We start from the raw sequence: 16,700 nt of genomic DNA on the forward strand, positions 1-16,700 counted from the left end.
AATCAAACTTTACAACTCCAACAAGATGAGAAATGAAGCATGGTGTATTATAAACTAAGAAACGCAAGGAGAACCATGCAGCACCATTTATTTAATAAACCGATGGAAATCAACTGTATAACATGGATTACACAAAGGGAAGCCTCATCGATGATTTTGTTTTTTAACGTCTACTAGCTCGAAGGCCGCAGCTGAAGCATCTCATACTTTCTCATTCACCCCCATTACCACTTAAGACACTAACAGAGCAATCTACTTTCATGGAAGAATCAGAGTGGGAAATTAGGAAGCCATTGTTACGGGTCTGCAACTGTCAGTAGCACAGGCAAGGATATCTGGGTAGTCCCTGTTGATGGTGAAAGAATCATAGACCTTACCATTGCTGCTCCTTTTATACTCAAGCAACAGGGATGAATGGTTAAATGCTGTCAGTTTTACAAATCCAAAGTCACTATCTCGAAACAGACTCCAGTTCGTCTGAAGAGTGACAAATTGAGCAAGGTTATAACCTCCACCACCTGCAACTACATGAATGGTGCCATTAAGCGGGCCTCTGTAATGAGACTTCTCCGAGCTCGTGCATATGTTCTGCAACAAAAGAAAAGTCGTTTAACTTGAATTCTAAGAGGCACCGTCAGAAAATCTCACTTATCAGATTCCATCATGAAGAATCTCCCACAATGGAATCTGAAAAATTGACCATGATGCATCTGATTCATGCATAATATCATAAAAAAATGATACAAATTTCTGACTGCCATTTAGTATCCGCAATGGGTCTGAAAAGCATCTAAAAGGATGAATTTATATATTTGCACCCTGTAGAAATAAGGAACTATGAAATATACGTTTGAAACAGATTTCATTTTGAGATATTTGAAAAAATACTCTCGTTAAAAGGCTCTATACTTCTACCGTTTCTCAACGCATTTTTTCAAACAAAGATTCTACTTTTTTGCCGATGGTAAATCTTTCTGAGAACCATTTCTAAACTTAAGCACTGTCCAAGGCAGTACCAATACCAATACCAGTGTTAGGAGTGTCCATTAAACAATGAAAATCAGAACCAAATGAGAATGGTGAAAAGTGATCCCAGAACTTCTACACACATCTATCTAAATGAGATCAAAAGAAAAGCAGTACAGTCAAGAAAGTTCATGTTCTTTACAGTGGACCAGTTGGGCCAACTACCCTAACAGTAGCCAACTCGGTAGATAAATTTTAGTGGTATAAGGCATGGTCAGCAAAAAGGTTTTCATGTCCTAGACAGCGAGGTTTTTCTTGAATATAATAAGGCAAACTTTGAAAAAAAAATATGTTAAAAAATCCTAAACATTAGGTAAAAAACTAATAACGCAAACAAAAAAAAAGTAAATAAGCAACAAATAAAATTTAGAAAATGAAAACAAGCAAATTGACATTAAAAACATGAAAAATTGCCTAAAATAAAAAAAAAACCACGAAAAAAGTGTTTCATTTTTTACATTTTTTTTAAAAAACAACGTTTTTAAAATTTTTAAATAGCTGATTTGTTTCTCATATTTTATATGCATTAACTTGAAAAAAAAAGAAAAATATGTTCAAAAATCTTAAAAATTAGGAATAAATAAAATAAGTAAAAAACTAATAACACAAACATCAAAAATTAAGTTAATAAGCAACAAATAAAATTTAGCAAATGAGAACAAGTAGTTTGTCATTAAAAAACACGAAAAAATGCCTAAAATGAAAAGGGGAAAAAACGTGTCTTTTTGTTTTGGCATTAAAAAAAAAACGACGTTTCTTTAAAGTTTTAAACCGCTGACTTATTTTCCCGTTTCAAACACATTTTTTTTCCACAAAACACGTTTTTTGTGGCTAGTCTATAAAGTTATAACTTAGGATGCTGGTGCAAATATAATCGTGTTATACCTCATAGACAGGGCATGTCCTCTCATAACTGTGTACATGGCCATAAAGTGCAATGTCAACCTTATACTTCTGCCATAGATTCTGTAAGCTCTCCCTACCCATGGGCTCACCAAAGGATCCTACTTCAGCATACCATGGACTCGAGGAATAGCCCAAAACACGATGTGCCATGAAGATCAGCCACGGCTGCTTCTGTCTATCGGCTGTTGCTAGGCAGTGTTCAATAAATTTGTATTGCTCAGTTCCTGGCCTCCAATCCAGCTCTGAGTCAGCTATACAGAACCGGAACATGCCATAGTCTGTTGAATACCTGAAAAAGCAATAAATGGTTGGATTTATAGATTTGAGAAGAATAGAGAATCAAACAGAGAGGGATTTAAGATTTTGAGCAGAAAGAATTGATGTAGTTATCTGAGATTCTGAATCAAATCACATGGATTTCAATTGGAGTGCAGACACGGGTATGAAGTAATTCCAGAAAGATCGTGTGTGTGTGTATTAAATGGAAGTATTCTTATAGGAAAATTGTCAACAAATAGTCAATAAACTCATAAATTATCATACTATTTATCAATTAAACTATTAAAGTATGGTTATTTGATTGTGGTAATTGTTCATCAATTAAAGAAACACATTAGTGCAGTAAATTGAATGATGCCCTCCATTGTTCACAACTACAAATACATTCTGGGACAAAAAGTTGAAACAAAAAAAAAAGTCCTGTAATAAAGAACATTCATACTGCTAAAGCTTCAACGACTAAGATAAAAATTTATATTTTATAAACAAATCATTCAAAATGGGCTTAAAAATGAAAATTACATTCAATTTTGGGGAAAAACTATACTTGGTCAAACTTGATAGAATTCAAACTTGGAAAAAATTAAGGAAACTTAAGGCATGTTGACCACACTTACACTTCCTAGGCCATGTCTGGAACCTCACCTATATCAGAAGCAAATATCAGAAGCAAGCAGCTAAATGGTAAAATGTTGCATGTACCAGAATTTCTCCCTGTTCTCAGCAGGAACATAAAACATGGTTTCAGCCAACACACCACACTCCCCGCCTGAGTCCATGTTGTCATAAAAGGAACCTGTTCCTGGCCAGTCACGCTCATGATTTCCACTGCATCAAACAGTATCAAATATAATTAGCAGATATTAGTTTGATCTTAATTTTCTCTCTTTTTTACATAATTGATGTCACTATGTCAAATCACCTACGACATTGAATTTAGCTTTTTGTCGGTTACCATGCCATTCAGCTTTTACCAAATCACAAGTTCTTATAAAAAGAATTACCCCAGTGATAAAAAACACATCCTTAGTGATCTTATATATATATATATATATATATATATATATAAAATAGACCAACCATTATTTTATGGAAGTCCAGCACTCTGTTGAGCTGGATTACAGATGATTTTTTCCAATCTAACTTTATAGAGGATTTCAGACCACCTAAATGAACAAAATTATTGCTGAATTTGGTACCAAGAATCAAATATTACGAGGATTTGAATTGGGGATGTCATAAAATCCAATCTGTGCATCAGATTTTGGCCTTTTTCATCGCACCACAAACCTTGGAACCAGTGGTGATCTTCTATCAAACCAGAATGGAAAAAAATGGCTGGAAGGTTCCAGACAATCTAAGACAATGGTTTGCCAAACCTGCAAATCCTATATATGTGTGTGTGTGTGTGTATATGAGGTGCACTTCTCCCACATTTGCAGAAAAAAATGTCTGCCATAATTTTTGAATTTTCTTGTTCGTCACAGCGTACAGATATGATTTACATACATTATTGAGTAGAAAACTAGGAATTAATGCTTATATCATGTAAATGTTATGCATCAATAGTATTTCACAACCTTAAAAGTGTAACAGTCAATGTACCAAAATTTGACAACTCTGAAAATCATATTTCTGCATCTATAAAATATGATCTGTACCATGATTCTTGCAAACAAAATTATGATGATTATATCTATGAAGTTTGATGGAAAGACATTTTCTACACCCATGATTTTTAGTAGCAGTTATAGGTGCTTTGTCACTTTTATATGTGTGTGTATATGTGTGAGAGGGACTCTGCATATATGAAAGTTAGATCTACAAATAATACCATGCAAATGCCGAACAGAACAAGTACATACATTTATGGTCATATCTATTGTTGAGCTTAATTTTTAACAGCAGTGGAAAATGATCAACAACCAAAAGTTCAAAACACCACTTAAAACAATTCCATACTAAAAATGCATGTATAATCTTATGAGAAAATTCACCTTTTGAGGAAAACAAAAAATAAAAAACTCAAGATGCTAATAAGGTAGCAGAATTATCTATGAAAGAGAAGCTGACCAAACCTTGCAAGCATATATGGTACAGTTGAAGCAATTGGCTCAATCTGTGACGTAAACTGATCCCACTGTGATAGATATCCATTAGCATAAGAGATATCACCAATATGAAAGACTATATCTATATTATTCAAGTCCTTGATGAGTTGATCTGTTGTATTCAGAGAACCAGGCTGGTGATTACTATACTCATTGGAACCATCACGCTCTGCCTGCAAAGATGATTAAGATGAACTCTTTAGACTTTAGAGAAATAAAAAACACTTCAAAGTGTCTGGATATATTAAATTGTTCACCATTGCATCAACTTAAGATATCAGAGAAAAATTTCTCTATCTAAAAGCTTGGCTAAAGAACATTGAACCTTTCCCATATCACCAAAAACAACAACTCGCTGCAAGGAGCTTTGTCCAGGATAAGGAGATGCTCTAAAACGATAAACTTGACTCCAAATGTATGAGCCATTAAATAATCTATGACCCAGTCTGTAGGTATACCTGCACCAAGATTACAAAAAGTAGTTTGCAAATCTTGATAAAGACTGTTTAAAATGATCAAATTAATAGGTATTAGAGGATATTTATATGAATAACAGCATGAACCCAATCAAGGAACCATGGCTAATGGAAATCTATGAAACTTATCTGGACAGACAATTAGTTTCAGATAAAAAGTTTAACATTGAGTACATTGAGTTAGGCCATAATTCTTTTAGAAAGCTGGTGTGGATGAAGCCAGGGTCACGCCATCCCACAGTCCGTGCTGGAGAACCTGCAACAGAAATTTATGCAAGAAGTTTCTTAACACATGAACTACCATGATTTGATACTTTACGCTCACATATTAGCAGCACCTTGAGGTTGATAAATTCAGATCTTATCATAAAAAAGAGTGAGCATGTTTGTCTTTTATATGTATGTGAGTGTGTGTGTGCATACAGAGAGAGACAATGAGAGAGAGAGAGAGAGAGAGAGAGAGAGAGAGAGAGAGAGAGAGAGAGAGAGAGAGAATTTTGGACACCAGGAAACTAAAAGATGAAATCCAACAGCAGGAGATCGAGTGGTCTTCCATACAGGTCCATATAGGGATACCAGTCCTAATATATTGAGCTAATTCTTATTCTAACTACCAGAGCTAATGGACATAAGCCATGTAATAAGGTTGTGTTATTATATATTTTACAGTGAGAGAGCATCTTACACAACAATTTATCTATAAGTAAATGACATCAACTAAAACATAATCCCTGGATAAGATATAGGCTGTGCATGGTAGAAGTTATGGTGTAAAGATGTTAAGCACAACCTCATTTGTTCATATATTAGTTCTTAAATTTGCATTGATTTCTTATTTCTGGGGATCTATCATGGGTTTATGTCTGAAAATGTTAGATATATAGGACTTTTAGGTGGCACTTTGTGACTGGGAGACATCAAACATATTTGTGATCTGCATCCTGAATTAATGGTGTGAATCTATTGCTTAATTGAAGTTCCTTTTAAATGTTTAGTTATTCACTTGAGATTTAATCAGACCTATATGCAAATGGCTTACAATGAAATTTTAAAACAGCATAATTCTCCATAAATTTGAGGCAATTGTAAGTATGGAGGTTTAGTCAGGTCCACCATCCATGCCATCATCATTGAATTCCATTCACAAAATGTTCATAGACTAACAAATAATGAAGGAAAAGGCATACCACACATGCTGCTACGACTGAACGTCAAAGTTCCAGCTGGGGACTGCATCTGAGCCCTTCCTTGCAGGCCCCACTCAACAAAAGGTACTGCCTCTATAATATCGTAACCACTAGTCCAAGTAACTGTCATCTGAACATTGAAAAGCTCCAAATCAGAAAATAATTTCTTACATTAGGAAGCAAAGTAAGAGGAGAACACCATAATGCCTTGGGAACTTGACCAACTTTCAGCAAGACTGCATGTGTGCAACCCTTCTGTTTTTGAAAAGGAGGGCTGCGGGTGCCACAGGCAGTTGACTAAACTTCATGCAAGACTCTGTGTGTGTTTGTGCAGAAGAGAAGGACAAATGTATGTGCATCAATAGGCTATATGGGAAGAGGAGGGGCGTGTGTCTCCTTGTTTACATGCCAGTGGAATAATAAGGGTTTCTATCAAATCAAATATTGACCAGATAACAAAAGACAAAATACAACAACGTAAAAAGAACCTTTTCCACAAAAATATACAAGATCAATTTTAATTCTACAGCTGCACAGCATACTTTAATATAATCAATGATTAACTGATAGAGGAAATCTACAATATTCTGGAAAATATAAGTCCAAAAGATACAGATGACATACTTCATTCCAAGACTTCCCTTGAGCTAGACGTGGATAAACAGGAGCTTTCGGGTTTGCAAATGTTACTGTATTTGAGACAGCAATCAGCTTTGGCTGCAGTACAAAAACCATAACCAATTTACATGTTCATTATTACTCAACATATTGAGATTAGCCTTGAAAATAATCAATAGGTAGGTAATCAAAAGATACAAGAATGTATTCCTTCCATCTCTAAAAGAAAGTGATAAGTACACATAAGGTATGTGATGAAAAGAAATTCCATGTCAAGCACAAAAATCAAAAGCTCCACAGATCTATATACAGTTAGAGAAAAACATATGTAGTTTCACTTATAGGATAGCAAGTTCAACGGGAAAGCAAATAGATAGACATCCAAGCAAGTACAAAAAATAGATAAACATCCAAGAAACTACAAAAAATTCAGGCCATATAACAGATAAAAGCTCACAAAGTTACCAAGACTATTATTTATCTCACACAGTAGACCTGCTACAAGAGGCTTATATCACTGGAAAAGGATCAGTTTATACATAACAGGAATGATAAACTGTCAAACGGTTGTAATTAGGGTTCAAAATTTAGCACTACTTTTTACATGTATTATCATATGCTGTCATAATATTTACACCGTTCCGATGAACTTGAAAATGTCTGTCATGTTGTAAAATCGCAAACAACAGGCAATATTCTTATCTCCTTTCCTTTCTAATGTCTCACTTGAATTTAACACTCCACACAATAGAAACATTGCAAATAAACAATTTGTAGCATCCTTTCAGGAGTTTTACAAAGAAAATTTCTACTTCTGCAAAGAAAATTGTGCAGCACCTCTTGTCAAAAGAGATGAGATTAGCACCTCGTGGCTAGAAATGTTATTGAGTGGTGCCATTTGAGCTTCACTGATTTTCCTGCCTTTGTTGGTCTGTACAACTTTCCACTCATTTTCTCTTCAATTATTTCATGTTTATTGTTAATTAAGCAAATGATTTTGCTATTTCCAAAGAAGTGATCTAGTATAACAGGATGGAAAGAACAGCCAGATTTAATTTTGTCTATCCATTCAATAGGAATTAAAATTGAAATTTCAGTTTCTTTCCCAATAGACCATTATCAACATTAACTTTGGCGGAGAACTACACAAATAAGCACTAATTCATCTGGAAGTCCATGATGTCACAAGTGGAGCTTCAGGTGCCCAATGCTGAGGAGGGCAGGAATATAATTTCGTTGTATCCTCAAATCAGTAGAAGAGCTTTTCCTTGATTTCATAGACACCAACTTTGGAAACCCACAAGCACAAAGTCAGAGCAATGGGTTGACCTAGGAAAGATGCTGTGGTGGATCATGTTTTGCTTAAATTGAGTACCATAAATTTTGATGCTACTAGTCATTTCCTGTGTTATGCTTAAAAATTTGTTAAAATATTGTATTCTTAAGCTAAATGAATACAAAGTTAACTGTCCCCACATAATACCAAAAGGAAGCAACCTGAGGGAGATCATTCAGCATACTTAACCTAAACCTTTTTCTTGGAATATATTATGTAGGTTTTTCTGGCCATTTATGCATGTAGGTTTTTCTATGTAAATATGTATTTTTTTTTCTTTTCTAGGATTCACTTTTTTTCAGTCACTCTAGTCATTGGAGGCTCGAACAGCTAGAATTCTAGTCCAGTAGCTAGAATTCTAGCTGTTGGAGACTCCAACAGCTAGTATGGCTTCTATGAAAGGAACTATTGTTCATCTTTGTAATATATGCATCTTTGAAGTTGATTTTTCATTCTTCGCGCCTTTATGCACAGTTTTTTCATATCTGTTAAAAGTGATTTTGTGTGAAATTGCTGGAGTGAGACATATAGGTATAGACATATAGGTATTATCTATGATGTTATAATAGCTTCATTCTTTAAAGAGTCAGAAATATTTCTTGGAAAATCTAGAAAGCCAAGCATCTCTTGAGCATGCCCATCTTCCCATGGTACCTCAGGCAGTAGCAGTGGTAGATTAAGAAAAGATTCTGGCAGGATGAAAAAGTAATGTGTCCCACAGAATACCATAAAAAGAAACCAAATTAGAGGCCCTTACTGAGGGATAGAATGAATCAGCCACTATCAAAGAGAAATTGTAACCTATTAGCCTCATTGTTCAAAGGTTAGAAACATATCCAGGAAAATTTAGAAAGACAAGGAGTTGTTAAATATGCCCTGCTGCCTATAGTTCTTTGGGCTGTAGGAATGGCAGATTAAGAAAAAAATGCTGGCAACATGTGGGAAATAGAAAAAATATGTCTGTCTTCATGTTTTTGCCTTGCAAGCACCGGCTTGTCAATTTTGTACCTTTCTTGGAAACAAAAAATGTACAACTATTCGCAATAGTCATGTACCTTCCACCTCAAAGCAGCATCACTGATAGGGCAAAATAAAGAGATAAAAAAAGTGTTTTAACTTTTATGATGTACAGCTTCCATTTCCCATTCTGCAATATGGTGAGCATTTAGTAGTGGATACAACTTACAAGAAAGCAACCTCAATTGTGCTCTTACAACCACCATCAGCATCGCATGTACAAATAGATTGAGTTTTCTTTTCCCATAACCAATCAATTAGTAATTGAGAAGATGAATTACATAGTTCATAAATAATAGCAACAAACTTGCTTGTGCAGAAACATAGTACTTCCAAACAAGCAGATATTGGGAACCGTTGGTTCTTTGGAGATCCTCTAGATAAAATAGAGAAGTGAGTGTTCCTAAAGGGTACATGAGTATCCAACAAGGGAAAGAAAAAGTAATCATTAAACATTGACATAAAACTAAAAAACAGTCACGTACATTTGAGATTCCACCAGAAATCAGAGCAAAAGAAAAGTCAGCTCTCTGATTGATCAATTGAAGCTTCAAAATCCCATTGCCTGTACTTGTGTAACTTGGGTTCGTGTAATTTGCATATTGGTACTACAAAAATAAGTTTCTCACCAAATGTTTAAATGGCCAACTTGTATAAAAGAATATAAGGAAATATGTATAGCAAGATGTCAGTGCAAGGAAGCTTCTAGCAAACCTTAATAGGGGCAGTACACAAGAGTGGAGGCTCATCTTTTTTATTTTCAGGTTCACAAGTTGTTGCACTGACAAACAAGAATGACAAAGGCTTTGATCTCAGAGTATTAATAAGATTTATCATCGTTTTAATTCAGCTATTCAAAAGAAGAAATACAGTACTCAAAGTATCCATTCTAGAATGTAAACCATCTAAACTGAACACAGCCCGAAATTGGAGAATTAGAAAAACACCGAGAAGACAAATAAGTACCTAAAGTTCGAAGGAGAAAAAACTCCTATCCAATCATCAATGGATGGGTTGGGATGACTAAATTTCAAAGTCACCCATTCACTGTTTTCACCCTGAAGCAATAAAAGAAAATCCACGTATAATAAGCATAGATGAAACAAAACCTTAATGACTAGCACCTAAAGTTGGGATGAACAGCAACTCATAAAATCTGAAGCAAGAAGCGAGGGAATGCTAATACATGACAAACGATGAATCCAGGAAGCTAGTAGGAAATAAAATAAAAAAGGTGCAATTAACTAAATCCACACATTTAGGCATTTATTAAAAAAAAAACACTTTCTATCTGCAGGTCGTGCAAACAGAACTTTAACTTCCAAAAGAAACTACAACATAAAAATTTCAATTTCATATTCAGATTATTTGAGTAGCAAGATTATCACAAATTTGAAGGCATGTGAACCACATTTTTTTAATGCTTCGAAAGCAGGAATCCTGGAAAGCAAGCATACAAGTTTTTCAAACTGGATCTTCCGTTTTTTCCATTAAGCTTTTTCAAGGCTCTGTATTTTGCAATCGGTTAACGACACAGTAATTGGTTGATCGAATTTGTTTCCAAAAAATGATTGAATTTGTAGAAGTCGCATCTGTACTGTCCCCAGTCGCATTTGTTGCCTGAACCTAGGGTGCCAGGTATGTAGTCCTAGCTTCAGCAATAAAAATATATCGTCTTGGCCTTTGCAGATTTTAACTCTCGTTGTCTGCTTGTTAGAAGATTTATGAAGAATTTATGACTTCATACTTGATGAAGATCTTTACTGAATCTTTGGATTCTTGAAAGGGCCACCTCCTGTTTCATTCATTCAAGATCTGTTAATCTGATAGGCATCGGACACGTCTATGGTATATTTTTATCAACTAGTGGAACAGCCTGTTTCGGTCATGAGTAAACCACTAGGACAAAATCTTTTAACCAAGAGCCACTAGATGATTCTGGAATATAGACCCATCTCCTGTTCCCACTTGCATCAGCCTTTGGAACATAATAGTCAAGAAAGAAACAGTACTCTGAAACAGCAGTTTATTGATTTACTCGATCGATAAAAAAAAATCGTCCAACTTAGAGGACACGAATCAGTTATAAGTGAGAAGGATCAATTCAGCTGGGTGAGCTACGTTGAAATAGATGCGGCATTGGAAAATTTTCCTATTGATAACGCGTCTTCTCTAGCTGACCAAATCATCAGGACTGCACGAATTACCTTCAAGCCAAGAACTAGAGGAGAAGCTTTAATATAGGCAGACTCGTGCAGAGCAAGAGTGCTTCTATGAATGGCAATATTAGAGAGAGGCTGTTCCCCTGGCACTCTTGCATGGCTAAAAGTTACAACCTCCACAAAGCTCAGCAAACAAATCAAACGCCAGATCTTCTCCATAATGGCCGAGAATCTAGAATAGGAGCAAGAAACAGCAACCATATTAGACAACCAAATTGAACAGAGTAGAAGAGAAACACTACAAAGCTAATGCCCAGATAGTTACTACATCCGAAACCAAGCACTTACAAACAAACCGAACTTCTCTTAGCATGAACAAGTAGAAACACACAGAGGACAGACAAAGGATAAAAGAACTACCCATTAACCAAAACTGAGTATAGAACAAAACCAATGAACGAGATAGCAATTTTGTTCAATACCCAGTTTTTGGTTTTCATTTCCTTCAAACAATTTTTCATTACCCACATGAAAAAGACTAGGAAACGAGTAAGAGACACACCAAAAGAAAGTGGAAAAGAACTGAGAAAATTGATGCGATCCTTCGTCTGCCCAACTGGATGCTCCAGTCTTCCAGTAGAGAGAGTTGAACTCGAGGATTTAGCTACGAGGACTCCATCCTTATAGAGTAAGTCCATGATTGACACTGCCGACCTTTCGAAAGATTTCCCATTGGTAGTCAAAATCATGCACATGGGTTGCCGTTTGAGACTCAAAATTGCAGGTTAACACCGTGTCCAAGCCTCCAAGGAATGTTCCGGTGAACCGTTGTGGAAGTTGGAAAAGCCGGAACCGATCCCGATTACGAATCGATGTTTGAAACGAATCGGTTGAGGCAAGGTGAAAGCCGAAACAGATTTTAATGCATGGATTCGCAACCAGGAAAAGTGGGATCCATCGGAGGAGGGAAAAGAGACTGTGGCAAGGAAAAAAACGGCCTCCGACGCTTTTCAGTTTTCAACGACGACCGACTCATTATACTCGAACCGGTTCTAGTGCCTCCACATCTCCGGTACGCTACTCCTGCATGTGTGTGTCCAAAAAATATTCAAATGGGTAACCGGATCGGATATAGGCTTTAGTAATTGGGCCTTAACTGATGTGTGCTGGTTGGACCCATACTGGATCCAGTCATCCAGATTTTACATAGTATGGTAGTTCTTTGTTTTAGCATCCAGTTTTTTTCTTAATGAATTTTTATATTTGAACCAAAAAAGAACTTAGCATACTGTATTGATTCTGAATGAGGATCCAAATCAATTTTTTTTGTAATGTTTACTTAAGGAAAACTGTTTTTAGCATAAAATCTCTATGTCCATACCCCTATACTTATTTACGGTACATCCTTACTTTTTCCCTCATAGTGCCATGAAAAGCTCTTATTTTCAGTTTCCTTATATGGTTTCAATTATATATATATATATATATATATAATGGGTGGAATTAATCCGTATTCAACCATTTTTAACATTTTTTGCCTTATTTAGCAAATAATCGTAAAAAAAATTGTTCAGCTTATAAAAATCATTTTATATATCCAAAAAATATGATTCTTTATGTTGAAAACCAGCTCAGTGGGGGCACATATATTTTGTCTTGTAATTCTACAGCTTCTTCCTGTTAAGAATAAGGTTTTCAAACAATAATGGTTCTGTATTGTTGCCCACAGTGGAGAGAGAGAGAGAGAGAGATTTTCCTTTGAATATTAGCCAAAGCCAAAAACTCTGTGGCGTATAAGGCTAACTGGCGACTAGAGTGAGAGAGAGAGAGTGACTTAGAGTTTTGTTGAACTTTCACCAATGCCAAAACCCTCCGCCGTATACTGCTAAGTCGCAATCCAAGTCGTCAAGGAACCGTAGACTTCACTTAGCGTGGTGAGTGCTCGGAGTCGATCATGGGACCTTTTAGAAGTCACCACTGACGTGGATGAGGGGCAATTTTGTTTTTTCAAACAATAACTACTTTTACCTTTTTAAACAGGTTTTTATCTTTGTAAGAAGTGCCCTTGCTTTTTATGTTTATGGACATTTTGGACATTTTGGCAGCCTAGTGCTAAAATTAGGTGTTTGAGCTTAGCCGTCTAGGTGAGTTCGTTGGCTAAGCTCGAGCTGAGCTCAAACCAAATCTTTGCTGGAGCTCGTCGGCTAAGCTTGAGCTGAGCTCAAACCAAATCTTTGCTAAGCTCCAGCAGAATCAGAGTGGAGCCGGGATTTTGTTTCGGGACGAGCCAAATAGTTCAACTTCGGACCTGAGTAGGGCCAAACTGAACCAAAATAAAAAAAATACAGTGCACAACTAACAAATTTTTATTTTTCTAATGTAAATTTTTTTTTAAGTTAGTTAGAGTGGGGCCATGGCCTAGGCGCCCCCTCCCTTCGCCCCTGAGCATAGTGGAGCTCGAACTAGTCAATTCGAGCTTGAGTCTAACTCAAGTTGGGGGTTTTGTGATTGGAGCTTAGCATGAACTGGCCCAGCTGGGCTCGAACTCAGTTCAATGCACATGCACAGCACACAAACACACTAAGGTACCCACAATATCATAGAAGTGAATGGTTCCTCATGGCAGGCCAACTTAGATCTCAACTCAAGCCCTTGAAAAAAATGGCAGAAGGGCTTTTTTTTTGTTGGATGGAGCTAAATCATTAGATGTGCCTTTCATAATATCTATGCACTAAGACATGCATGGAGTCCAATGATCGATTATGTAAAGCATTTTGAATTCTTTGGTTGCCAAATCTTAGCGACATTCAGGCTCTGTTTGTTTTCTGTCGAAGGGGATCTCAAATCCCTATGGCAGGCTAAACAAACATGGCCTTAAGGGTACGCTCTACCAGACTGGTTTCAAGAAATAAAATATACCTTTGATATGTAGCTATGGCAGTAGCGTATTGTAGTTGGTTGGACTGGTGGAACAATGAAAGTCCGGTCATGAGTTCGGTCTTTGTGAGTGTTATTTTTTTGAATTATAAACTGTGTCAGTGGGTGTGTGACGTTTAGTTGGTTGATGAGTATCACACTCGCACTCAGTCCTGAAGCAGGACCTTAATGGCCGAGAGAAAGAAGGAGGGGCTTCAATTTCTTCAAGATATCACACCCCCACCCACATGGAGACATGTAAATTTCTTAACTAAGGGTAAAAAGATTGTATTTGGAGAGAGATTGTAGGAAGACTTAATGAGAGGGAGAGAAAAAAATTAATTGTTTTGGACCTTAGTTGAAGAATTGACTATGGAGATTAGATCGAGAATGAAAAATTTTAATTAACAAAAGGAAACCCTACCTGAATTTTGTTGGCGCTTTGCCTCGAGGGCATAGTGCAGAGGGGGCTTGTAAGAAGGTAAGTCTCTAGTTCGATTTAAGTAGGCACTATAGATGGTGGAGCACAACATCCAAGTTGAAGAGTACACGTTTATCATCTCAAACACAGATTCCTAGAAGTAGGTGGAATGACAGGGCTTTCAAGTTCAATAGGGATGAACCACTCCTCGCTCACTCGAAAGTCAAGTAGCGGTCCGATCTCATTAATTTTCTCCCTTAGAGGCACAAGCATTAATTTGGATCAAAGTTGAACAAGATGAGCAGATATATTATGATCTTAAAAATGGTTGTCAACTTAGATGACGTTGGTAAAGCTCCCATCATATCCTTATGGCATAAGAAGAAGGTTTTAGTTCTCTTTGTCTCTATGAGAGCTCGAATCTTGGACCTTTCATTGTACCCTCATAGGTGATACCACAAAGCCAGGTGAAAAGCGATAGTAAAAGGTCACTTCTCTACAAAAATAAAAAGTAGTAAAGAGGAAGAAAATGTCGGTAATTTTACTGGTGCGGCTTGTACAAAGGAAAAATATCACTGAAGGTCACGTTGCTGTGTACTGACATCAGTCATCAGTGAAAAACGACAGAAATGTTTTTAGAAAGCGCCAAGCTGCATCACAACAAACATCACCGAGACAGCATTAAGACTGGGAGCAACTGACAGGACAGGCTCTTCTGCCTGACCCCGACTAGCTAATTGAAGGAACTAATATATATATATATATATATATATATATATATATATATATATATAGAGAGAGAGAGAGAGAGAGAGAGAGAGAGAGAGAGAGAGAGAGACTACTTGGCCTCCAGCCGCACCCTCAACCCAACTCAAGTCTTAGTGATGATTGCTTACCATTACCAAACAAAAGTAAGTATCCAATGGTTATAAAAATGTAGAAGAAATTTAGACAATTTGGTTTATGTAAATATGCATATTATATAGAAAACAGGCCAATCCATTGCAAGTCCTTGATTCCAAGCCATCATTAATTGAAGACCCACGCTACATCATACATGATCGTCACCTAGCTATGTAGTTTTTTCCAAGTCTTATTGATTCATATGAATGGCCCATCATGTAATGAGAAGCCAAGTTCAGAAGCAAGAGAGAGAGAGAGAGGTCAACTCATTTTATTTTTTTCTAGCACTAGTTAAGCCAATGAAATGGACGGCCATTTTTTTCCAAGTGTTTCTACAGCAAGTTGTGCCGCTTCTTACTCTCTTGCTTTGCTTTTGGACGCTTTCTTCTTAATTTCCTATTTTATGAAGTGAAATGGCAGAACTTAAGGAAGTCCCCTCTGAAGTTAGAGGTTCTTCCAATGGATGAAAAAACTAAGGGTAATTAATTTCAACAAGTTTGAATCTTGCTCTTTCATAGTATCCCCACTTTGTAGGCAATGGGCTTAGTTATTGCAAGTGTCAAACTCATCCATATTTTTGGGTGAGCTCGAACGAGAGCCGAAGCTCGGTTCTTCCCTTTGGCCTTAGGGTTGTCAATTTCAATGGTGAGAACTATAAATGTTTCAACTTGCGTGTAAGACCCATTACCTTTACGGTACAAAAGCATAGCTTCCCTGCTGGAGGTTTCGAACTAGTGACTTGCCTCGAAAACATTCGATTACTGGTTCGCTAGTAGACATGGTTCAGCCAAGAGAGCGAAACAAAAATTGTATTACTGTTAAAGGCCATGGTATATTTTTTCTGACGTGAGACCTAAGCCGACACAATTAGTCCACGAAATTGGTCTGCAGTGGCGTTTTGGACAATGGGGAAGAAGTCTTACTAAATCTTCAGTGACGCTCATTACTGAAGTTCACTTTGTAGTTTGTACACCGCGCCTTTGCGAATCTTCTGCGACTTTGGGTTTTCAGTGACACTTGCAAGAAAAGGTTCCCTGGCTTTTGAGTTTCCAATGCGATTATGTTAGAAGATATCACTTTAAAAAAAAATATGGACAACTGCAACAAAAAAATTGTGGGATTCTTATGTTTCTATTTTTACTATTCCCTTGCATTACATTGTTCAAGCATCACTTGGATTTTGGTTTCACAACATCCATTGCAAATTATCGTAATGCACAAACTGAAGCTGTGATAGTAAAACACGGTCCTACGCTTTCCAATTTGTCTACTTGCATGGCCAAAATCATTCTTCGTGATCACGCAATTGTCAACCGGACCGAGCCTTGGCCCGACTTCATTT

The 16,700-nt window shown here is 36.6% G+C and overlaps 1 protein-coding gene across 2 annotated transcripts; it reads right to left on the minus strand.

Moving 5' to 3' along the window:
• LOC116258175 (probable inactive purple acid phosphatase 1) lies at positions 1 to 11,832 on the minus strand. Of its 2 annotated transcripts, none has more exons than XM_031635325.2 (13): positions 11,467 to 11,547; positions 11,164 to 11,350; positions 9,923 to 10,014; positions 9,671 to 9,737; positions 9,442 to 9,564; positions 6,610 to 6,702; positions 5,986 to 6,115; positions 4,973 to 5,054; positions 4,648 to 4,780; positions 4,290 to 4,495; positions 2,914 to 3,039; positions 1,912 to 2,221; positions 1 to 588 (listed from the first exon to the last, which is right to left on the minus strand). In XM_031635325.2, exons 2-13 carry the CDS (start codon positions 11,335 to 11,337, stop codon positions 283 to 285), a joined length of 1,842 nt encoding a protein of 613 aa, XP_031491185.1. In that variant the 5' UTR covers positions 11,338 to 11,350; positions 11,467 to 11,547; the 3' UTR covers positions 1 to 282. The 2 variants fall into 2 exon arrangements, with proteins under 2 accessions (XP_031491185.1, XP_031491184.1); XM_031635324.2 differs by lacking the exon at positions 11,467 to 11,547 and adding an exon at positions 11,681 to 11,832 and having other exon boundaries at positions 4 to 588.
• Between the last annotated feature and the right edge of the window lie 4,868 nt (positions 11,833 to 16,700).

The sequence above is a fragment of the Nymphaea colorata genome, chromosome 7 (assembly GCF_008831285.2).
Source record: "Nymphaea colorata isolate Beijing-Zhang1983 chromosome 7, ASM883128v2, whole genome shotgun sequence".
NCBI lineage: Eukaryota > Viridiplantae > Streptophyta > Magnoliopsida > Nymphaeales > Nymphaeaceae > Nymphaea > Nymphaea colorata.